The sequence below is a fragment of the Colossoma macropomum genome, unplaced genomic scaffold (assembly GCF_904425465.1).
Source record: "Colossoma macropomum unplaced genomic scaffold, Colossoma_macropomum, whole genome shotgun sequence".
NCBI lineage: Eukaryota > Metazoa > Chordata > Actinopteri > Characiformes > Serrasalmidae > Colossoma > Colossoma macropomum.
Genome location: NW_023494805.1, coordinates 26,077,938 through 26,104,553, shown reverse-complemented (window position 1 = coordinate 26,104,553; position 26,616 = coordinate 26,077,938). Strand labels below are relative to the sequence as shown.

Here is a 26,616-nt window from a genome sequence, read left to right as displayed (position 1 = left end):
TAATGAACAGTAACTGATCCATGATTATGAGAAGTAACTGATGAGCAATGTAATACAGAGTTGATCCCTGACCTTGTCTCCACGAGGTCCAATTGGCCCTTCTGGGCCAGGAAATCCTGGTACACCTGGCTGACCCTGCAGTCCTGGGAAACCCCTGTCACCCTGTGAACACATATTCAAAGTCCACAATTCAAAAACAGTATAAAATGGCCAATTTTTTAAGAAAAAAGAACAATTTAAGAAAGAAAAGGTGGAGGGGGGCCAGAACAATGAAAGGTGGAAGTGTTGAGAGAAAAGGTGAGCTTTAAATGAACAAATTACGAATTTAGAGTGGTCTGATTTAAAATGGTTCACTGCAGAGACACTTGCTGACTCATACGTCTTTACAGTGGTGGTGATAGGAACCAGGGGTCATGTCTAGAATACAAATGCAGCCATTTTATTTACTATCCAGAACAACCAGTGAACCTGCATGTGTCTTCTGATTTTTACATGTAATGCTGAAGATGGTACAATATTGGTATATTTTTTCTCTGCATTCTACTGTGCCTTACAACGCCCTGCACGTATCTCTCCACTACAGATAGATCTGAAAAATATGCGTTAGGCCAAAACCTTCTCAAAACTGTCATAAACATTGTCTCAGGTTTCAGGAAGCGTACTTGTAACCCTGCATAACAGCTTTATGTGAGGTAGCCTTTGGAGCCATTCAATGCTTCAGATGTCTGGTTCCTATCACCACCACTTGAACCAGAATTGGTGGACCTGATAGTGCAAGATGGTGAGCAAAGATGCAGAAGCTCAGAGACTTAAGGTACGGCAAGTTTTATAAATGAAAAGTAGAACTTCACATTTAATTTGCTGAGAAAAGGGAATATGTGGCACTCACTGGAAATTTAGCACCACCATTTTAAAGATGATGATCAGAGATGCCTAGGCATGTATCTTGTGGTATGTGTCTTGCCAAAAGGTTGCATAAAATAAATGTAAAACATAAATAAAACATTAGCCTCTCTAACTCTCTGATTACTGACCTGTCAGAAGTCTAGCACAACACAGCGACTGCAGCAACACAGGCTGGAAAAATGTTACCAAGAACATTTGCACTTTCAAGCAAGGACACTGAGGGGCTGCTATTTTATGGGGAGCCCCCACACAATATTTTAATAATGTTTTTAAAACTAAAAAAACAACCAATGTACACATCAGTTGTTTTTTTCAACCATTATAAAGTCACATACAAAAGTTTGGACAAAGCTTTGGCAAAGTTTTCAAACTACATGTTGTAGGGGATCTGTTAACTGCAACTTTTCAAACTTTTTGTACGCCTGTTTCTCCTTCTTTGTGCATGTTCAAATATTGAATCTCAGCATGTAGCTTGAGTGGACATGACACAATCTGTTTCATACCACTTATCAATAATCTGATTGGTCCAGAAGGAGGCAGAGAAAGGTGAGTTCCAGCAGTTTGATGTGTCAGTTATATGTGTATATTGTCATTTCTCATCACATTACGACACACTCTATTTGATTCAAATGATTAAAAAACAGTAATAAAAAAAACATGCAATATTATGTGACGTCACTGTGGAGGTCAAGTATGTGCTGCTTAAAATTTCAGCACCACCAACTTAAAATGCCTTCCTGCATGCCTGCTTTCAAAACTAATTGCATGGCAGGTGGAAATCAAACATCTAAGATATACTATTTCTTTTTCTGTGACAGTAATTTGTTTATTATTACACTAAGATGAGAAAAACAACTATAGAAAACAAGAGTAAAAACAGGGGAAATCCAAGCTTGGGAACACTCATCTTGAGATCGTGATCTTTTTTGTTTTGCTAGCATAAATGCACACTCTTGTACACAATTAACACATTAATACTTCAGTGGCACTAAAAACAGCACTGGAATAAAACACTCTCCTGGCAGCAAGCCAATACAGTTAACTACACCTCTCCAAGTTCCCTAGCCATAGGGTACAGCAATAGGATAAGAGCTTATGCCTCGCGGGGGTTAGAGAGAGATCCGCCTACTTGATTTTAACTTGAAGAGTGAAACAAGTAACAAGTGAAAATGCAGATGACTACCAGGAAACAGGTTTTTCAGATTTAAAAACAATCATGAGTAGAAAATGTTGGACAACAGTTTTGCATTGGCATGAAGTCTGTACCTACATCTTATCACAGTTAATCTTTAAGGCCACATATCCTACCTTTTTCTGGCGTTTTATTTCGTTCCCTAAGTATGGTTTTATGCAACTGCGGTATTTTATGTAATTTGTTTTTACATGACCGCTTTCTAACCTCTCTTCATCCATTTGAATCAAACAGGCTGTTTTTGTGCCTTTAAGAATGACTATTCTATCTAAATGTCCTCTGTTACGATTGGCTGCCCTGTCAAAATCAAAAGCATTCCAAGTGTAAAAGCACTTGTTTTCATGATTCTTTTTCAAACCTTTATAATGTTTATACATTATATCAAACAAAAAAAAAAATCAAAATTCAGTTTTCCATGACGTGCCTTTTTTAAAAATATTTTCTAATGATGTAAAAGTTAGATATTTGACATTCCCATCACTGCTGAATGCAGAAGCCTGGAATCTGCTGCGTCTTATGGTGCAATGCTGAAAATGGAGATTAAGGTTTCATTTTGGGGTTTATTTTGTCATGGAGTGTGAACTGTTCTGCAAAAGAATAATAACCTCCAGCTATTCTGTCACTTGATTTGATTTCCTAATAACTGACAGAGAGTGTGTGTGTGTCTGTGGTAAATGCTCACTCACCTTCTCTCCTTTCACACCGGTGCAGTCGCACTTTGATCCCGTCCCACAGCCATGACATGCCTGAAAGGAAGAGCAAGAGAAAGAGAGAGAGAGAAAGAAATAGAGACAGAGAGACAGACAGAGCGAGAGTTGATGTTAGACAAATGTGAACAGAAATGTTATTTTGGATACACTTGAACTAGTATTGGCCAATACTGGCATTTAAATGTTAAGATTCTTGCCCACTAGATGGCAGTATTTGTCCTCGCTCCTACATCAACAGGCATTAAATATATGCTGATCTGCACAATTGGTTATATGTTATAACCTGGGGTGCAAAATTAGTCTGATCTGATGTTGTTATAAATATTTTTACCCCATAAAGTACCCCAAAATTGATAAATATGATGATGATTATAAAGAAATTGCAAGGACCATTACTAACTATTATGGCATAAGTCAACAATCATAGTAAAGAAATATTAAAACAATTCCAGGACAAGTGCTTCTTTCTTTTTCACTTTACTGACTATAAATAAATGAAACAACAAACTATTTTGACCTTAAATGGAGTTTTAAAATAACTGACACCAATATAATAACTGAAATCTGACAGCTCTTTTGCATTATTTTGACAACCATCCTGTGATTCCCAACGTTATCTAATGTAATTTCAATGAGTGGGTAGCACGTGTACCCCCTGACCCCCCCCCCAACATTGGTTTTAACATGCATTTATGGGCTTTAGATATTTGTGCTTTGATGGATTTCTTTGTTTATGTGTATCTTAAATAGAGAAAGCTAAGACAAATTTTCACTGTGGTGGAGGATAAAGTTAATCTAATCAATGAATTTCTCACCTCAGAACGTAGAAGAATACTCCAGAAAAGAGCAAAACACCTCTAGTAGGGTGAGGTTGGTGTAGGTGAGGTTAAAGTGAGGTTGGAGCTCTCTCATCAGTTATGAGAATTTAAACTGTAAAGCGTTACACTACTTTGTTATAAGAAAAAGTCATCATGCTACTGTAACATGTTACTTTGTGCTTTGTTATCTGAACACTGGAGCTAACAGAATTTTGCCAGAACTATCAGAGCTCCATTCAAACCCATCCACGAATGTCCACCTACACACTCACATGACATGTTCTGTCTCCAGTGTGTGTACGTGTATGTGTGTGTGGATTTGGCTTTCTGAGGGGCAATGGTCTGGAACAGATAGCTCATGTAGGAGTTGGAGAGTCCTGTCAACTCGTGACTGAGTCAAAAATAATTCTCTCTCTCACATCCTTTAAGTGTTTGTGTGTGTACATACATAAGCCAGCCAGACAGAGAGAAACGAAGGACAAAATGTATTTTATACATGTGCTCACATTTGCAGGTGTATTTGTACTGTGCTGAAGGGGAGCCTGACACTCTGCTCTCATCTCATGAAAAGCACAAAGAGCAGATCAGCCCTGCGCACAAGGATTTTGGGGCAACTTAATTTAACTGACACTATATTGTGAATACTCCTGTATTGTAACCACTCTTAACAACAGAGAGAGAGTGGCAGCCAAAAGCACTACCATTACTGCCAATGCTGGAATTTAAACACTAGTCACCAGTGTGCAAAGCTGTGGTGTTACTCACTACTTTATTTAATCACCATGTACAGGGTTAGTTATAACCCTACCTAATCCCTGTCTTTCACAATAACAAAAATTGGGGTAGTTATTAATACCCCTTATTGCTTATATTATGTTTGGCTGTTGCACAAATAACATGGAACATGATGTTTTGCTGAAGAGATTGTCAGTGTTTCATTGGTGGGCTGTGGTAGTGCATTAGAGCAGTGTTTCTCAACAAACCCTGGTTCTCGAGTAACCCCTCACCCTGCACATTTCAGTGTTTTCAATGCTCCCAACACACCTGATTCAAACATGCAATTAATCAGCGAGCTCAACTGGGAGTTTTAGAGTGGGAAAACGCAAAAAAGAATGTGCAAGGCAGGGGGTGCTCCATGACCAGGGTTGGGAACCTGTGCTTTAGAGGTCATAGTAAGTGAGGAGAACCACGTGTTCTGCACCAGAGGCAGCATTTAGGAGCCATGAATCTCGTAGAACCCAAGCCGTACACATGCATGGAGTAGATGCTGTATGGATATGATCAACAGCCCAACAGTTAATGACACCTGTAGATCTTACAGAGCAAACCGGCTAATGATACCAACATACTTCTCTTAGCAGCTATTGAAGCACAAAAAAGCACTTGAATCACACCAGCAAGAAAACTTATAAACACCAATGTTTAATATTTTCCTGTCATTGAAGTGACAACATTTCAGTGTAAACAGATCAAATTTAACAGGGTCAGGGAGTGATTTGAAATTTGAAATCACTCCCTATATAAATAAATGTGCATGTATTTTTTTCCATGTTTTATGTGTATTTTTAGTGAAGCCTCTTTAAGAGACTTCCTAATTTGAAATCTTTGAAAGACTGATTTGTTATTGTTCAGCCAAGGCCATTTTTTTAGATTGCCCACTCTTAGTCCATTAATAGCCAAAATAATCATTATATTACTCAATTACTAACTTGACTGAAAGTAACAGTCTTAACATTTATCACTATCATATGCAATAAACATGAATTAACTTCCAATATCAAAATGATAACAATACTCTACCTCTGATATACTGATCTACTAACATAATGGGTCTCAATAAAGCAATACAGCACTTAATTAGCACAGGGTCACAAAGAGACAGAACTGGTCACAGGACCGTAAGAACTTACATCAACACTGAGTTCTAAGCAAGAGGCTATTTCTGTCTGTTGTGTTGCCCTGGTTTTTCACCAGTCGTCTCTTTTTTTACACTCACTGGCCTGATGGGACCCTTCCAAAATGCTTGAAACAAAACTCTTTAGGTGGGTACAGCAGGGTGGGTATTTAAGACATTATGATTGCACAACTCAATGAACAAACAAGGGCATAAAGCAAGAAATGCATGATAATGTGCTTATAAAGGCAATCTGACCAAAATGGAATAAAAACGTGAATAAAAATGTGGAACAAATCGAATGCAAACATTATCCTGACAGAGTGGTAATCAAATGCCAAAAAGGCAGACAATATAAGATGATTGAAAACACAAGAAACATGTTGTTTTATCAAACTATATTCAGTTACAATGCTGGGTATCTTAAAGACAGCAAAGACAATAGCTGCATTTGAGCATCATTATGAAATGTTTCCCAGCTATTGAACTTTGCCAAATACCTGTACTATATTGTCACACCATTATGCTATATTCAAATTACTCCCTTCATCCCTTACTTCTGCTTTCCTCCTCTGCCTGCCAGGGTCTGGGCATGTTTCTGGCAGATGCTGAGGTCTTGCAAAGGCCATTAACCTCTATTATTTTGGTATAAGGAATAAATAAGTATGTTACGAATGAGCTATTTTTAATCGAAGCACTTCACTTAAGATGGCCATTTAAATGTGCCGAGATCAAACTGCTCAAGCAACCTGTACAAACCTATACTGGGTATCATATTAGAGCCATCTTTGGTCAACAATACAAGCTAAGGCTTCCAACTGAAAATGCAAGTAAAGGTACAGAAGGAAGAAAACACAAATGTGACTTTGTTAGAGTGCTGATCAAAACCCAAACAGCTACAGTCTGCATGTGCTATTAGGCCAAGTGAGTAACCTGAACTACGCCTAAGACCTCCACAGCGCCACTTTCTCCAAGTGACGGCTTGTCCAAATGCCGGCGGTGTCACATTGACTGCAGTGAGGTATAAAGTAGAACGGAATTGCCATCATTGACAGCAGGCACAGCACTGAACCCTGGACTGCTGTCCCCAACTAACACACAACCACACAACTGGATCCCAGGACCAACTAATAACCATCCTTTATTGAGATCGCCCTTTATTTAGCATCAGAAAAAAACTAAAAACATACATTCATAGAAAATTACACAGAAGCCTCAATAATTAAATACAATGTGATTTCAGTATTTTCTGTGTCCACCTGTTGCCTTTCTTTCACATTCCATTCTTTTCAATATATTTACTTTTTTTGAATAGAAATTTAAAAAATTAGTGTGGTCTCTGATTTCATAAAAACGTTCAGCAGATGAAGGAATGATAGTGATTTCTCTACTGCTTTACAGATCACTGCCCCCTTCATACGCCTCCAGACTGTATTCTTCTCTTCCCCAGCACTAAGACAAACACTGTGCTTGCTGTTTTAGCCTGTCTGCCTGACTAAGTCCTGCTCTGTACTTCTGTTCTGCCTTAGTCTATTCTAAGACCCCTCTAAGACCCCTCCTTCTTCAACAGAGCAGCCAATGGGTGCCCTCAAAGAAAACAGTGCATTCTAAAGATTAGGTGGTTTTGGTGTGATTCTAAAGATTGGGTGCTTCTGTTGATATTGCAGCCATATTCTCAAAAAGCCAGACTTCGGACTACTGCCAGAGAGTCTGGTAGGTTTTCTGTTTTCTGTCTCTCAGTGTAGCCAAGAACCTCCTACATGAAGAGACAGACAACTCTCTAAATGATGCTACAACAAAAACAGCAAAGTGGTATGTGTCTGCAAACATGTAAGGATACCTTGTTTGCCTGGTACTTCATTGTTCAAAGAAGACTCCTAAAAAATCTTTAAAGCCATTATATTGTGAAATTTGCAAGCTTTTTTCAATTTATTGACTATATCTTGCTCCAAATGCCTCGATTCTGTCAGGCTGTACAGAGCAGGCAACTACTTATAATGACTAGCCAGCATTAGGCTTGGGCTGTATGATGGTAATATGGTATACCATGATATGTAAAAATGATGACTATTTTGGGACTATTGCAGCCATAACAAAACACAGATATCAAATGAGTAGGTGGCCACCGAGTGGTAGTCAAGTTTCTGTTTCACATCTGAATGGATAAATAAACACATTCTGCCCATTTATATGTTAGATGGCTTACTGACTGGTGTTGTGGGAGCTCACAGACAGGTGGTGCTAACATTAAGAGGGGGGAAATTAGAGCCAAGAAAAACTGAGAATGACTGTAGCTCAGCCACGGCAAAGAGCTACAAGCATCAGGACTGCACATTCTCTGCACACACCACAGAACACGCTCGATTTCAGCTTTCACTCCCACTTTGTGCTCTCCTCTAGTGCCTCAGGCTTCCAAATGTAACTGCTGCATGGTTTAAGGAAATTCGAACAAGAAGCTGGTGAATAGAAAGTCAACTTCAGCGTTGTAAAAACAAACTTTTTTTAACCTAAGAAAAGACTATTTAAGGGCTATATGACTATCATAAATATCATGACTATTACAGCTCCTCTCTAGCAGCACTGTTTATAGTCTGTGTAGACCACACGTGTCAGGCTCCAGTCCTCACGGGCCAAAACAGTGCAGACTTCAGCACAATTAAACACACCTGATTCATCTCATCAGCTAATTAGCAAGGCCTTCATGAACTGAATTCAGAGTGTTAGATGAGGGTAAACGCTAATCTCTGCAGCACTTTGGCCCAGAAGGTCCCTAATTTGACAAACCTGGCGTAGACAGAACATCTGAGGCTGAGACTACTGCAGCCATAACAAAACAGAGAGATCAAATGTATAGGGGGCCACCTAGTGGTATGAAAGAATTTTGCAGTTGATGAGCCACAGGCCCACAGGAACCAGTGCAGTAAGCTGTAGTGCCCTCCCTCTATCGGCGCGACTTGGTATGTGTGTGTGTGTGTGTTTGCACAGGCTCATATTAGCCGTGGTCTGCTGCCGATGGGTTCTGTCTGCTCCCAGCACTCTCTGGCCCTCAGGCTATACTGCATCAGCGCGCCAGCTAATCCTCTGAGCCCCAGATATTCAGACACACATACACACTTGCTGTGCAATGCCCGGCGGCTTAAATACTTACAGAAAACAGGCAGCCAACAAGTGCAGTAGACAGTGGAGCAGGTGGCAAGGACATAAGCCTTGCTGACATCCAGTTAGAATTGATGGGGCAGTTCACTGATGACCCTCATATAGCCTGGCCACAGTGAGATGTATGTACACTATAACACTATACTGCTCTAGCTATGCCACGCAAAAGACCTGTATTTCTTAATCACTCATCACACACAAACACCGGCTGTATCCCATCATTACATCACCTTACTACTATTAGCACACAAGAGAAATCACAACATCGCCAGTGTCATCTTGAAAATATTGGCTTCCACTACTGTTACTATGATGCACATGGTTCTTTATATATGTTGGGTGAAGGGGGTGTGGGGGTGAGAGGGAGAAGCAAAGAGATAGAGGAGAAGAAAGACAGACAAAAAAAGAGGTAGAAAGGTAGAGAGAGAGAGATAGAGAGAGAGACAGCAGAGAAAGAGAAAGCAAAAAGAAAGAGAAATGGACAGAGACAAGGAGAAAAAGTGAAAAGAAGGCACAAAGAGTGAGACAGGGAGAGTGAAAACTTGAGAAACAGAGAGAAAGAGTGAAGGGCCACAGAAAGAAAGAGTGAGAGAGAGGGAGAAAGAGAGAGAACAAACAATTATTTTGCCATAAAAGAAAACCACAGTCCTGGAATGGTCTGTTCATAATAAATGCCACTTGTTTTGACAATTTGTTTCCTAACACAATTAACTTTTTTCCAGTCTGGCAAAAATGTCCAAACATAGGTGCAGATGTCCCTGTGCTTCAAGATAAACAGATCCTTACACAGCTATTCAGTCTTGTGCTGTGTAATCACTGCTCTGGGCCCAAACCAGCCATAACAGCTAAAGCGGTTCGTATCCCTGCCCCGAGCACTGTTTGTATAGCGTTGCTTTAGTGCTTTCATCACCGCATGACATTTTATGGCTCCAAGGTCCGTTAAGAACTGAGAGAGAAATATGACATCCATAACATCTTCCCTGTGAACCGTTCTGGAAAACAGCACTATTGTTGTAAGCCAGTGCTATCAAGTGAGTGACCCCAAAAGGCCCTCCTCAGCAGGCGTGGGATGGTTTGGATCTGGAAATCCCTTTCATTCCTATTCCTGCAGAGCTGAAGCAATGATGACCTTAGGCCTCAACCAACTCAACAGCAAAAGGATTAGTGGGACGAAGTGCTCGCCAGTGGCCTCATGTGTAGTAAAGAACAGACAACAACACTGGCCACTCCTCTTTCTTTTCTAATCTCCCTGGAATAGGCCTTTCTCCTCCAGGGCTTATGTTAGAACAATCTGGGCAGGTGGTTCATCTGGTGCCAGGTGGGTGAGAGCTGTGCTCTGAGGCCTTTGATTTGCAGGACCTGGAGAACAAGCTGATGAGGCTGTGCTGCATAGGCACACATGGAAAAGCCACTAGCAGTGGAAAACACTTTTCTACTACAGCCAGGGGAGATGACAAGAGCGTCGAATGCAAAACACAGCAGACTAAACTGACAAAACTGACACAGACTAAACTGGGTCAAACCAATCAGCAAGACAAAATTAGTTAGCTTGGGACTGTTGTTATTGATTATTTTAGCAATTAAGCAGTCTTTAGGTCAGTTTTTAAAAAAGACCAAACAATAAAAATGGACAATGTCTAGGAAAAATAAGAACGATTAAAAAGAAGACAATAATCGAAAAAAGATCAGCATAGCACTGTGACAAAAAAATGCATATAGATGGGTGGGTCTATCAGGCTCTGTTTACAGTAAAGAAAAGCAGTAATAGAATTTAAAATGTGCATTATGATTATTCAAACTGCCATCTAATTATTTCTGATTCATCAAATTAGCAGAGATTTGCGATAATACCGCAATCATGTCCGTATTGGCAGATATTTGCTTAAAACGATATGCCACTGGACAGATGTTCATATTCGATTGATATTCAGACATGTTTACTGTACTTCAAAAGAGCAGTTTATGTGATGCAACTCTACAAATAAGTGCATTTTTTACATTCTACATTTTAGAACACTTTCTTTTTTTTTTTTACATTTTATCAGCATTCAGCAGATAGGATTTTAGCATTGGCCCACAATTCTCACATCAGTTAGGGCTGAAAGATTAATCACTTTTATATCAAAATCACAATTTGAAAGAGTGCAATTTCTAAATTGCAAGAGCAATTTTGATTATAGTCTACAAGTTGTCTCAAGAAGTTTTAAACAGGAAAATTTAACCTAATAATACAGAGCCTGTAAACTGCCTGTAGACTAGTCAGACCAATCGAAAGCAACCAAACACCCATGTGCTGTGACAACCACAACTAATAACCAGTCCTGTGCACTATGTTCAGTGCTCAAGCCTCAAGACAGAAAAGTGGACATGCTGCTCTACTTGGCCAGAAACCAGGCTGTAGAAAATAATTCAATCTAAATTGCAGTCACAATATTGGTCAGAAAAATCACAATGGGATATTTTGCCCAAATAGTTTAGCTCTAACATCCCCCCCAAAACACAGAGCATAATAAATGATACTGTAGCATAAAGTTACAGTTGGTGCTTAACTGCATACAAGCTGTTTCAGGAGAATGAACTGGATTTGCTGTTGACACACTGGAATGCTGCAAACATGAAAACGTCAGATCTTAGTTTGCAGGTGAAAGGAAGCCACACATCTGTGTTTTATAATAACACTCCACAGGGGAGAGCTAAACTCTCGCTCTCTCTCTCTCTCGAGACCTGGTTGCGTTCTGTGTGTATTTGGACTCAAAGTGCGGGAGAGTTGTCTGATTAACTGCAGTTGATTCTCACTCTGGTCTAATTCTCAAACAGTGTTGACAGGCAGAGACGCTGTAGAGTCAAGGTCACTGACACTACTCTTCCTGCACTTCCTCTGCTTCTTCTCTTTCCGTCCTCACTCTCATTCACTCTTACAAATCTAATTCTTTCAGGTTTGGATCCTGACTTCTATCTGGTTCCCCTCAGCAATTGGATTTGTTTCGTTTTAAGTAATGAAGGACTCATTAACCAAAACAGGTATTGGATGATAAGTACAATTTATACATGAGGAGAGGTTTGGAAAGGTATAAATTAACATACTGACATACATAAAATCACTACTTATTGTATCAATGTTATTTGTAGGGATGTGCTCATATGGGAATTTAGGGGCGATGCGGATATCCAATGTTTTTCATGTGCATATATGATGAAGCCAAAAGATAAACGTCTATAAAATGTAGAAACTGAAACTACATCCACCTGGATTAGTTTTACTGAGAAATGTAACACGTTTGTAAAGGGCTACAAATGTATTTAAATGCATTTAGCACAGTAGTCCAGCATCAACCAAACATCCTGCTTTTCCAAAGTACAATAAATATATCATTATATATCAGTTTGAAAACACCAGCCAAATCTAAACATCTGTCCCATGACAATTTTTTAAAGCAAATACCTGCAGACACTGGTTTGACTCTGATACCATTGTATCTCCCTAGTCATTTGTATTTATTCTAATATTAATGTTCTCTGAGCAAATAAATGCTTACTTTTCAGATAAATAGTGTTTTCAAATATTTTTCCACAGCTGCTTAAGACTTTTGCACATTACTGTATAAGTTCAGTATGTTTGTTTCTTCTACAAAAAGAGGGAGGACATTTCTTTCTTGCCTCCTACATTTCTCATTCTAAAACCTTCAGAAAAACCCCACAGGAGAGAGATGTTTTATGTTTTAGATTAGTGTGGAAGTCTCCTCTGCAGTGAAGGAAGCAGGAGTGTGCTCTGCTGTCCAGAGGGAGATCACCTTTCTTACATCTGCTCACCCTTAAACACTGCCAGAACTCACATGTGGAAGCACTAAGCACGCATACACAGTGAATATACTGAGATCTACAATACTGATATATTTACATGTCTAGGAAGTATATATTACATGCAAAAAGTACAAATCATCACATTTGACATCTAATCTTAGAGGTGACTTACTAGAATTGTAGGGCTTCCAGCACTAACTTTGTCAAGTTTTTATCTTCGCAGAAGATGCAGGTATACAATTTAAACTGTGCAGAAACTATTTTTATTGAAGTTCAGATCTAAATGTTTTTAACATTATAGCACTGAAGTAGCTCCTTCAATTCTACCTGAAGTGTAACCATATAAATATAATTCCTAATCAAAGAACAGATTTCGAAATGTCCTCACTAAAACGGAAGCGAGATATAAAAATAAACAAATGCTAATAGTTTCCCTGCTTTAACACCCATTTCAACTCAAGAAGGGCTTGTTTATTAGCTGATGAGTTAATTCAGGTGTGTTTAAATAAGGAAACCTTTAAGATGAGCAGGAGGACTCTCTGTATCTCAGAAACGAATGAAGGCTCAAGCCAACAATTTTGCACGTTGTCTATTTCTTAAGAATATTTAGCAATTCTGAGATGGTCAGTTTGCTGCAGAAAGGCCTTCAAATGTGATTTCACATGGATTGAACCTGCTGCTGACCTTGATGTTCTTTAGCTGAAGGTCTCTTCCTGATTCCAAGAGCACCAAGCATAATGATCTCATACATGGCAGAGAGGACTAGGGCTGTACCACACTAACACTGATCCTGCCAGCTGTCAGCCTGCTGAGGGCACTCTGCTACAGGCTAAAACAACACTGAGACAAGAAAATGCTGAAGCACCTCGTATTACCTCCCTGTAGAAAAGGGGACTTTCTTCATTAGAATGAGAAACCTGAGGAACACTTAGTACTAAAATAGAATAGTGCAGTTAAATGACAATATCTTATTTTTACAAAGGCCTAGTGTGTAGTGTAATAGTGCCATGTACATGTAATCAGAGTGTGCTGACTGAAATAAACACCCAAGGATGAGACTGAGTTTATTTATTAATTTTTTAGATCACAGCAAAAATAAAACAGCTGCCTTAGTTGGGTGAGCTCTACACCCACACCTCAACACACCTCTTCTTTATAACAGCTCTATTTAATGAGACATGGCGTTGAAACAGAATGAGAGTGTTTGCAACACTACACTATACAGCTAATGCAGCTATGACATGAGCTTGCTAACTCATCTGATGTATCTGCATATATCTGCTAAGTGTGCTCTGAACAAGAGATGACATGATACCACTTTTTCTTTTCTGATACTGATATTGAAACCTTGAGTATTAGCCAATACCGCAATACCGGGTTCCACATAGCACCAAAAAGAGTTCTTCTATTGTATTGATGTCAAGCTTGTAATAATAAAAGAACCCTTCTTGGTGCTTTATAAAATCTTTTAAAAAAGGTTCTATACAGAACCATATTCAACACATTCTCCGCCAACCTGAAGAACCCTTTCATGATGCACCATTTCCTTTACTAAAGAACCCTTGAAGAACCATCATTTTTAAGTATACAGACTATCATGCTTAAATTTCTCAAACACTCAACTATCCCACTGGACAAAGTACACAGCTAACGACGTGTGTGCTATTACAGGATAGATTTGTTACAGGATTGGATCGGATTCATTCGTTTTTTTCCATCTGATATATGATCCAGCAATTTCATGATACTCATGCATAACAGATTTTAGTATGGTGAAAAAAATCAGTAACCAGTACAACATACCCAATAACAGAGATGAAACAACTGCCATGCCTGCTGAACAAAAAAAGGAAATGTTTAGACCAGCATTTATTGTTTATGCTGTTTCATGTTGTTTTTTCAGCAGGCATGCCACTTGTTTTATCTCTGTCATCAGGTATGTCATACCAGTTACTGATTTTCTCACCATACAAAAATCTGCTATCTGTCCAGAGATGACGCGGCATGTTGTTATGCATGAATATCAGTACTGGTCTGGTCTGGTATTGTTTTAGCTGGTCATCCAGCATACCAGCATCCAAAACACAACATATGCTGCTTTTGCTGTTGCTCAGCATAAAGGTTCTATTGCTACTGTCTGGCATACAGCATCCAAAACACAACATACTGTCGCTGTCGGAACAAAACCTTGTATCTCCAATAAAAACAGCTTTACCGGAGAAGGGATACACGTTCTTTTTATGTAAGTTGATGTAAGTTTTTTAACAATTTTAGACTATGTTTGTTAGTCTGTTTATCTTAAAGGCCATCTGTCATTTTCAAATAATGTTTTTTTCTCAGACAGCAACAATATGGTAGTTTTGCTGGTGACCAGCTTTGCTGGTCTATGTTGGTTTTCCAAGCAGAGGTAATAGAGGAAAGAGGAGAGACATCAGCTTGCTTGTCATGTGTCATAATTTTGCATAAATTATTTAGTGCACAGGAGAAAAAACATAAACTGACAAAAAACCTATTCAGCTCTCATCATATAAACGCAGGATCTGGGACAAGATATGAAAGTACAAAAAAAAACTGCATTATAGAGTATTAATGACGATACAATACACGACCCTACATTTTCTCCATTTCAGTTTTAATAAAATGGACAAGTTCATTAGCAGACAGGAAGTTTACAAGGAAGAAAGAGCACAAAACAAAACAGTAAGTCACCAGAAATAATTATGACAATTTCAACTTTTTCACACACATGCACACACTACTTTCTAAGTAAAAAAAAGTATTGCCAAAACAAACACAGTCTTATGCAGTATTACAAAAATATGCAAAGTCTTATGGAAACTGCCCACAGAATTACAACACAGATTAGACACTCATACTTAATGAACTTTGTGTGAATCAAAGGCCCCAATTCAAAGTGCTCAAAATGAAATGGGGCCCTAAGGGCTTCTGCATGTGAATCCATGTCAATCAGTCGGAAGCAATAATCCTCTCATCCACCCAAAACACAAGAAGATAAAGTAACACTGAAAATGTGTATGGCTGCCATGGAGAGAAAGCGAAACCTCTTGGAATTTTCTCTTGTAGCACAGAAGGGCAAATGGGGTAATGATTACAGAGCAAATTAAACAAGGTGGAGATAAATAAAACACTTTGGCCTGTTTTATCACATTCAGATATGAAACATGCCGCAGAGCTTGGCTAGACTCAGTGGGTGATAATTTCTTCTTAAATATTTGCAGGCTCTTCTGTGAGAGCAACTAAAACTGAAGCAAACTGCCTGTGAGGCACATGTAGTAACCATACTTGACCACATGAGGGCACACCCAGAATCATGGTTTGTTTAAATAGAAATGCTGCATTTAGATCAGTTTTAATACTGAGTTCTGAATTATTCAGGCACAGAGAGCTGACTTTAGATCTGTCTTTAAGGGGCACAAGGGTTCAGACTGGCACTCAAAATGAATATGAAGCATGTTGCCTCCTGTGCTGTGAGCTGCAGATCAGATTTTATCTTCCATACATGTTGAAACCTGCAGGCCTACTCTGCACTCACGCTGAGGAGCCCTGCACTGCAGCGCTCAAATTAATCAGGACTGCTTGGAGGTCTCTTAAAATGTTTAAAATCACGTTTTTTCAGTTCTTCATTATTCTGACTCATATAAAGATGATCGCAATCAGTATAGTTCATTTGTGTAACTTATTCAGTACAGTTCATTTAAGCACTGAAAAGGCTCAAACAGACTCCAGGAGTCTTACAAAAGAGACAGATGATATTTAGAATGTCAGTGATAAGGTAATGCCATAGTTCTGTTTCTTTGCCTTTTTTCATCTGGCCACAGACACATGTCCAAAATTTCCTGTGTTGTTCCAGGGCAAGAGGAGGCTAAGCACTGAAATGCCTCAGATGCCGAAGTGATGTGGGAAAGGCCTGAGCAGCAGAGGCATCCCAAGTAGATAAAAAATCTTTCCTGCACTCACAGATTTGCAGTCTGCCATAAAGTCTGAAAGAAAGCTTAAGGTAAAACACCCTTACTTCAGCTTCTGCATTCCCTAAAGTAGACACCCACACAGAATGATATAGATGTGATGAAGGACACAGGAAGCTGCTATGAAGTTGTATCCCTGTAATGTACGCTCCATTAAACCAGTGCTTTGGAGTCCTCTGGAGGACGCTGTGCAAACCTAAACACAGATGTTCTTTAAACTATACATCAAACTCGCTATAAGGCAAGCAGGATAAGGCAAATAACACGAGAGCAGTAGAGCACCACTAAACCTGATTTAGGCAGATGCTTGGTCAGCTACATAAAGCAAACTTCTCAAAGTATAAACTGCCATACTGTGAAGAATATGCTTATGTGTACAGAAGATAAGCAGTCCTAGACAACTGATACATATGGACCCAGCCATAGCGTCACCCTGACCACTGTTTACAGGAAACAGAATAAATATTTACCTCCTTTCCTGGAGAAAAGAGATCATCACTGCCTCTACAGCCCCCATGCATACATTACACGCAAACACAACCAGATTTCCCAAAGTAGTATAGGGGAGCCCCAGCTCTCTGCTTTGATAGCAGAAGCAGATGAGGGAAATGAAATGAGAGAGTAAAATAAAATCCAGCAGAGGGACAGAGAAAGCAAGCCAGAAGAAGAAATTAGTGAGATTCTTTTTCTTTTTTGATAGCAGAGCCAAAGGCAGGCAATACTGACAGTAATACCTAGCTTCTACATATGGACAGAAAAGATGACACTGCTACTTACTCAGAACACATTATGACATGCTGGTCACATTTGAAGCAGTTGAAAAATACATGATATACTCAGCACTACCCTTTCATTTACTTAATTTCTAGTCAAAATGGCTAAAGTACAATTATTAATTTTCCATTGCTAGAAAAAAGCAGAAATCACACAAAAAATATGTGGGAGCCTCAATAAGACAGAGATTGGTCAAGAAATTTGTTCATAGTGTGTCTTATTGAGTACTGCATGTATAACTAGCCACATAATTTTGAACCTGGAATGCTTTATTCTACTAGTTACAGTCTTTTATTGCAAAGGTCAACATGCAATGGTGATTAAAATACAACACACCATAGCTGTGTTGATTGATTTCTCTAGACTGATTTTATGTATCTTGGTAAGATCAATGGAGCCCAAGACATCTACACATCCAAACATTAGCAATGGAATAAATAATTACTACCCACATTAAAAGTGGTATAGGCAGCCAAACAACAGAAGCTAGATATTAAAATGTGACTTGACTTCTGACACTTGTCGCTCTCCCTGTACAGCAGCGTTGTCTGTTAATGGTAGACAACAACTGTCTGAAATCACAGAGACCCAAAACTCACTATTGTACCATCATTTTTAAAGGTAAGAAATGTATCCATGTAGACTGAAAACTGCTTGAAATGAATGCAATAGCCCATGGAACTGTACTTGAAAAACACTGAGCAGAGCTAGACACAACAATAACACCTGAAAGTCTGTGTTTGCTCTCCAAGGGGAGAGGGAGAGGAAGGTTGCTCAATCATGACATCACTTCAAAGAAAAGGACAAATAAATCAAACTAACAAAAGTCAGCAAATATACTTTAATCGATGAGCAATATTTGAACTATTAAACCATTTTCTTTGCAGGAGAGGAAATAATCAGCTCAAAGATCTAAGAGAGAGAGAGAAGGAGGAGATCTCATCTTCTCTCCTTGCGGTTTCTCCACAAGCAGGGCCAGACAGAGGAGGGAAATGACAGACATCTAGATCAAGGTTAACTTTTGACTCCACTCACTACCTATTCATCCATCCAGCAGTTTGTTCTTCAGCTGGCATCTCTCTTTCATTCCTGTTGGGAAAACATCCCAAGCAGTAAAAACTGATTTTGATGCCTGCTGTAAGTGCTCTGTCATACCCAAAAAACAAAAACAAAAAAGAGCCTTTTATTTATGCTTTTGAATAAAATATAAAGAAACTATAAGTTAACAATGAAAAATCATCATCATTGCTGCTAAAGTCAGTCATTTCAATAGGACAGAACTGAGCTGATGCTCAGTTTCTGGCAGAGGCAGAAAGAGAGAGGTGGAGAAGAGAGACAAGACATTGAGAGAGAGACACAGGAAGTGAGTTAGAGATGACATAGAAAGGAAAGACAGAAAGAGAGAGAGAGAGAGAGAGAGAGAGAGAAAGAGAGAGAGAACATTGCTAAGCACATTTTGAAAAGAAGTGATTCTGGACCATCAGACACACTGACCCTCATTCCTGTGGACACTGGTTTACAGTCCACTCTCGCCAGTCTCTGAATAGCTGACAGCTACACAATATGACTGACTGAACCTCCACACAATGCCTTATGTACACTTATCGGCTCTAGACCTGAACCCAGACCAGCATCCCACAGCCTTCCTCCCAAACGCCTGATTCAGCATTGCTCTGCAGTCAGCCAAAGACAACAGTGCCACTATCACATCCATCAGGAATGTGCTGGAGCTCCTGTTCTGTCTGCCCGGCTCTCCCCGTTCTCATAGGCTGGCAGACCTGACGGTGTACTGGTCCTCAGGTGAAACCTCAACGCCAACCCCCTTCAGACCTTTTCAGACATGGCATTGCACCTTGTCTCAATACCCCATTAACCTACCACTTTGTGGAGCACCAGAAAAACTAAATTATTTCCATTAACTCTTTTAAACCCCAAGGCCTCTACATGGGCACACGCTTATCCCTTTTATAACTACATAACTTGGCCGACATATTCATTTAGTAGGACCTACCAAACCATTACGGTTGGCCTTAATAATATGAATACTTCAGTATTTGTTTGTAACATTTGGAGTGGCCAGTAGCCAAGGTAGGAGCGGTGAGCCAGCAACTGGGAGGTTGTGGGCTCACATCCCAGGACTGACTGAGTATTTCTGGTTGTCCCCATGGACAAGGCACTTCAACCCTCACTGCCCCATGCAGTGCTGCTGTGCTCTTCCCAGACTGGGTGTAGTTAGGCAGCAAAATGACCAATTTCCTTTGTAGGATCAATAAAGTATAACAATGTTGGTATTCATTTCTATATTTAGTATTAAGAAGCTTCACCTTAAGCCACAAAAACTATAGCTTAAAATAAATTCCATGAGCAAAGGCCACTAGATAGAACAGTTATTGTTAATGTATGGAAAATGTTAAAAATGCATGAAGAATTGCTGGTTTAGCATCATAATTTCATGGCAGGCATCCATGCCAACTCAAAGTGCAACAAACTGCACTGCTTTCCATGTGGCCATTGAAGTTAAAAGAGCAGAGTGAATGTGTCCATGTGTCCAGTGTCCATTCCTTTCATAAGTATAGCATTTTAGTGAGTTTACAACTTGACAGCACAAACAGCACGTGTTTTTTGTGGTGAAATCACAAGTTTTTAATGCCGTTTGAGTCAGAGAAGAGTAGCCAGTGCACACTGTTGGCACAGCGCTGGAGCTGCAGGGCAACATAATCACAGCATTTATTAAATTCTTTTAAATTTTCTTAAATCTAGCCGATACATCTTTTATTTCTCATATTGAGATTGTCGTAAGCTTACTGTAAAATTACGGTAAGGACTTATTTCTGGACATTTTTTACTTGCTTTAGGTAATTTTATCAAGTAAAATTATCTCACTATATTGGCAGATAATTCTACTTGTTTCAAGCATATTTCTTAAAATAACCTAAATTATCTGCCAATATAGTAAGATCATTTTATGTGACAAAATAATTAAAAGTAATTAGTTGTAAATAAATAAATAAACTGCAAAAAGTCTAAACATATGTTAAATAATCTTATAACAAGCTTAGAACAATCTCAAAATGAAACATATTAGATATATCAATTAGGTAGATAATCTCACTTGCTGAGGTACCATTTTTCGCAGCATGATGAAATGTAGTTCCTCCTGAAAGTGTTTTCGTTGTGAGATTACGACCTCATTTTGCTCTTGGGGTGGAAGTCATTAATAGTGCCCATTTCCAAACCCACTCTGAGGCAACTACATTTATACTAAAGGATATTTGTATTTAATGTGCAGTGGCTGATCTCACATCAGCTGCATACTGGGCCTTCAACCTAGCACCCAGTATTCACTGAGCTTTACCTGAACAGACATGTCTGAAGTGCTTTAAAAGGTTTCATAGCCATTATTGATGCCCAAACACTGCATGCATGCATGGCAGTCTTTCCATAGCTGTGCAGCTGTGGCTGAGAAATGAACACAATACAAGCACCGTACAAATACAAGACCTCCAGTGCAGATCTTTGATCAGGTTTGAGGAAATAACTTATTGGATAAAATGCAAAGAATGCTCAAAGTGCAAAATGTTCTTCTCGCATGTGGACTGCATAAGAATGGGCTGAATGCTAACACTACAGAGACCCCCTAATGTTCAGAGGAACATGACCCAAAAGAGACACTTGCCTGAGGGATTCACCTTAAACACTGCCTAACAGCTCACCAGGTGCAGAACAGGAGAGGGTAAAGAGCTGTGTATAATAAAATACACATCTGGAAGTGGTTAAAACAAGTAAAGTGCAACTCAATGTGAGTCTCCATAAATGTCAAATGATATGGCTATAAAGGTGGTCTGAAGATTGGAGGGCTTTTTTGTCCTTGAAGCATGAAGGGGAATGTGTTTGTTGAGGCCAGTAATCAAACAGAATTCCTGGATAGAAACAAGTGCCCAATATCTCCCCTGCAGCAAGCAGACATAGGCTTGTGTATGGAATCACTGCCATTAGTCATCTCAGTTACCCCACCTTTACTTCGTCGCTGTCAAAGCAAAACCTTTTAACACTATCTTTTTCCATTTTTTACACCATTTAAAAATGCTAGCTGCTTTTACATTGTACGAACATTTCTTGATGAATGGACCAGTAAAAATGGTCCAGAATTACTAGGAATCTAAATCTTAATCTAACATTAACATTTAAGACTGACACAGAGGGGTTTTATAACACTTTATGATTTATTTGTATGTTTTTATAACATGTTAAGAAAGTATAGTGTAAATGCATCAAGGCAACAGACTGAATTTGGAGTTTAGACAGCAGACATATCAGTGTTTATGGATGAACAGCATTTTCAGTGAACCTGAAAATGTACAACCTGTAGCAAAATGGTTTTTGTTTGGGAGGAGTGCCTGACCTCAAACCAGGATGGACAGGCTTCAAGGTATAAGAGTGGAAAAGCAGAAGATAACAGAGACCCTTACGTCTGGAGAAACAGAGAAATCTCTCTTATAAACCCGGATGCTACAGAGAATGGGTACAGTGTGTTCCTGTAGTCTGAGATCAGCAGAGATAAGAGAGATTCAACTCACCTGCAGCTGTCCCAGAGGAGAAGAAATGAAAAGAGAGGAAAAGAACTGTCCGAACATCTGGTTTGAAACTCTATGTTATGAGCAAATGTTTATGAAAAAAAGAAAAAAGACAGTTTCTGACAGTATGTGAGCCCCCCCATGCCACCCCACCCTTCACATTCCGCAAACATAGTTTGATGACCTCTTAATCTGTAGACCAAACAGTGCAGATGTGTGTGTAGGGTAACAAACCACCCACTTGCAAACACCCAGTCTGTCAGTTTACTCCTAAACCAGGCTTAGGATAGACAAACAGACAGTAGAAAAAAAAAGCAGAGAGAGAGTGAAAGCATGGAGAGATACAGAGAGAGATCTAGAATGTGAATGGAGAAAGAGAAAACAGAGAGAGAACAGAAAAATATAGAGTGAAAAGAGAGAGAGAACAGAGAGAGAGAACAGAGAGAGAGAGAGAAAGTAGAGAGAGGGAATGAGGAGAAATATCAACAGAGAAACAAAGAGGGTGAGAGAGTAAGAAGGAATGGGGGGAGGGAGAAAATGGAGAGGTAGAGTTGAAGTGAGAGTAATATGGGAGTAATTAGTTAACTAAACACTACAGGTTTGTAAAAGATCACTGTCCACCTGCTAAGACTAAGTGGCATTTTCAGGCCATTCACACCACACTGTAAGAACCCCTGCCAAACATCCACCCACACCAGTACCCTGGATTGAGTCTCAGCCCATTTATGTTACTTGTTGCTGCTAAGACCATCCACAAACACAGCCACACAAAACGTTTAGAGCTTGATGTGTGTTACTGCTATTGAATTACAGACATTAAGTGGATAGACAAGGAATTAAAGAGACTTAACTGTTTGCTTTCTTGAGAAAATAAGTGGATAAAAAAGCTAACGCCACTTTGTATATGCCTGCACTGAGTGAGTAACTATCTGAGTATACACTAGTGTGAGTGCATGCATATATATCTCCAAGCGTGGGAAGTGTGCAGTGCATTTGTAAGGATACACATTTTTAGGTAAGATTTCGATATCAATAATCAATTCCATTTTTGATATTTTATGCATCCATATGTTCAAAACTGTCTTGATTTTACACAGCTCTCACAATTATATACTACATAGATCATGCCGGTCCGGAAAAATATAAATTGTACATTATAGTGGTCTTATAACTCTATAAACAATACAAAAACTTGAACTGCCATATCATATCTCCATCTTCAACTGTCAAAAAGTGTAATATCAACATGTCACAAAAGTAAAATATGTAAACACAAATAAAACATGAGCAAGATATGCGCAGAGTTGGACATTAAGCATTAATTATATCTAAGTTACTGTTTCAGTTGTTTAAATAAAAGTTTCATGTCTGAAAGTTTCATAAATGTTTCATGTCTGAATTAATTGATCAGTGAATTGATTACTGACAGTGGCTTCCCCAGATGTTTACATTTGGCTGATACCTGAAACAGATTTTTGATGATGTATTTATTTTACTTTGGAATAGCAGAATGTTTAGGTGATGCTGGGCTACTATATTAAAATATCCGCATTTGTAAGCCTATAAGTAGTATCTTATATTTGTCTATAATGCTAGTCCAGGTGGACGTAGTCCCAGATATGTACATGAAAAATATCAGATATCGGCATTGGCATCCGTACCAGTTTCAACATTCATTTGGATCTTAATTTTCAGTTTTCAATACTGCTTTGAAAGTGTATATGCAATTAAGTGTAAAAGGATGTGTAGCTCATAAGGGTCTCTGATTGATGGCAGCAGTTATTCTAGTATAAACAGAGGGCAGGTGAGCCATAAAGGACGTTCCATCTCCGCACGAACCTGCGCACGCACTGCTTACTCTGCGAGGGACTACAGTGTACCACACACAGTACACACTCCATAAACACATTCCAACTAAGCTTAGGATTAAGCGGAGCAAGTGACATAGAGTGAGTAAGGTCATGGCAAGAATCAGCCAAAAGCATACAGTCTTTCTAAACTCAGAATCAGCAAAAACCTGGCTTGATGAAAATGATGAAAAGCATCAAACAGATTTCTGGTCGTATGAAGCTGAACACACTATTGACGTGGTGAATGCACGTGTGAGGAACGTCAGGGCTTGTGAGGCTGTTTTTGTGGAAAGTGTTCTGTGCATGGATGGCAGTGAAAAAACAGAAAGACCCTTCTAGCAAGTGAGATAACAGTGGAATTTGCTTGTTCTTCAACACAGAGAAGTGAAAGAGAGACAAGAAGGCAAAGAGAAATAGAGATGTAGAGACATAGAGAAAGAGAGGGAAAAGACAGAGGTAAAGAAAAAGAATGAGTCTTCGTCAGCTGCTTGGCAGCACCACCATAACCTCTGCCCCCCCACTTCAACCCCCTAAGCAGGTAGTGTTCCCAGCCCTGTCTGTCTGCTCTAGGTGGATATCTCCAGCCTGAAAGGATGTTGTGGCTACGCACACAGATAGCTGATGGTAGGGCTGAATTTAAGGACAGGTTCATTCCATCAGGACTGTATGTCATGTACACGTGACAGTCCAATCAAGCAAAAAGACACACAGCAGACTGAACTCACAATCAGAGCACACTAGGGGTGGGCAATTTGATGATATGTCATTGTTACAATGAGTGGGCGATTTGTCATTGTTACAAGGGGTGGACAACGTGACAATATGTGATTGTTACTACGGCTGCACGACATGACGACATGTTATCGTTACTATGGGTGGGCGATATGACGATATGTCACTGTTATTAGGGCTGGACAAAATAAGGGTATGTCATTGTTACTAGGGGTTGGCAATATGACGATATGTTATTGCTATTAGGGCTGGAAGATACAACAATATGTCATTGTTACTAGGGGTGGGCGATATGACGGTATGTCACTTTTACTAGGGGTGGTATATACGATGATATGTCATTATTGTTAGGGATGAGATATATGACGACATGGCACTGTTGTTAGGAGTGAGAGATATGACAATATCTCCCTGTTACTAGGGGTGGGATATATGATGATATGTCATTGTAGTTAGGGGTGAGAGATATGATGATATTTTCCTGTTACTAGGGGTGGGCTATATGATGATACGTCATCATAGTTAGGTGGGAGATATGACGATATGACGTTGTTACTAGTGGTAACTAGGCAACGGTCAAATTAAACATTTTGAGCCACAGCAGATACAAATGTCGGCCATATGAAGCCATTTACAGGTTTCTATAAACGACAATATACGAGTGATTTATAATCCAATGCCGTGTATTGGTGGGGGGGGGTTCAACACCCAAGAACTTCTCCATTACAGGTTTGATACCACTTAAAAACACAACAACCAGTTTTATGCACGGAATACAGCAAAATAAAAGAAGCAGAAAGGAAAGTCCCCGCTAACACAGTGATGCAATGTGTAGCCTCAGTGTTTAAAATGATTTAAAAATCGCAAACGACAGTGCAAAAATGCAAAGTATAACTAAACAGTAAAGGAATTCACTGCCTTGGGTGACCAGCTATTCTCCATTGTCGAAGACATTTGATTTTGTGGCCCATACTGCAGCCCACATACTGGAATAATTTTAGCAACTGTATTTTATATAAACTATATAACTGTATTTTATATAAACTCATTTAATGTCAGCTTTTTTGGTTTTCAGTATTTTTTTCACTAAAAGTATTTTCAAAAACTATAAATACAATGATTATTATTCAACATTTTACACGCTGCACTACAGTTTATTATTCACCCCTAACTGTTACTCTGATAAATCAGAGAAAATTAGAAAGAAAATATAAATATGACCTCTGCTACTTTTTGATAGCATTTTTAAATGTGGCACTGCTGGCTACATTATGTCTATGTGTATGTTAAGTGATATCTTGATAAATACTGTGTATTGTGCAAAGTATTGTGATAGTATATTTTTGCCATATTATCCAACACTTTTGACATATACACCTACATACAAATGTGCACCCATATTCATCCAGAAAATACAAGCATGTGCACACACACACATATACACTGCTGAGGAGAGGAGGTTACAGATTTCTTCATGAGTGACAAGTTCAAAGGAGACCCTCATGGTGCACATTACAGGCAAGCTCCTTTACCTGGCAGCCAAAGATTTCTATCACCAGAGAAGTAAGAAACTCATTTCCAACCCCAATCATCTCATATTACAAGTCTCATTTGCCTTAAAGCATGGTCTATAATAACATAAGCTCTGTATGGTGTTAAATCCAGAGAATGAAAAGGTCCTGAATAAAACAGTGCACTTTTCTGCCCACTCAAAGTTGCCCTTTTTCAGACCTCTAGCACAGAATTCCAGGTCACGTGCTGACAGACTCAGTGCCCACTAGAGGGTGTCGTCTTGTGAAGGCATTAGGCTAGAATCATAAGCGGGCATTCCACACTAGGCTGAGTTAAAAGGCTTTGACATTCCAAAAAAGCGGGGGGAATTATGTTCCCACACTGTGGGGTGATCCTCACTGGTGGAGAACGTTGAGACACCATCTCTCTAGTTGTCACAGGACATGGACCCCATTGTTTTCTGAGTAACATCTCTCAATACAAAACTCTGAACTTTTCCACTTGAGACAGTAGCTTAAAAAAGTAATCTTCTCCCTCTTTAAGTCTTTTCTGAACAGGTGAAATGTACTATTAGCACTAATGTAACGTGACAGTTCAATAAACTTAGTAGATATAGTTTATACTGCTGTGCTTTAAGCCATTACACTTCTGAACATGATAGACCAGAGCTTTCATTTGCAATACATCTTGCTTACTATTTAAACCTTGTGG

At 39.2% G+C, this 26,616-nt stretch overlaps 1 protein-coding gene across 2 annotated transcripts in view; it reads right to left on the bottom strand.

The window, feature by feature from the left end:
* col4a5 (collagen, type IV, alpha 5 (Alport syndrome)) overlaps window positions 1-26,616 on the bottom strand; it is a 59,403-nt gene that overhangs the window by 30,645 nt on the left and 2,142 nt on the right. For both annotated transcript variants that reach the window (XM_036596521.1, XM_036596522.1), the window contains exons 2-3: window positions 2,785-2,844; window positions 73-162 (exon numbers count right to left, since the gene is read on the bottom strand). In XM_036596521.1, the coding sequence (XP_036452414.1) occupies window positions 73-162; window positions 2,785-2,844 (150 nt within the window). The remainder of the gene's footprint in view (window positions 1-72; window positions 163-2,784; window positions 2,845-26,616) is intronic.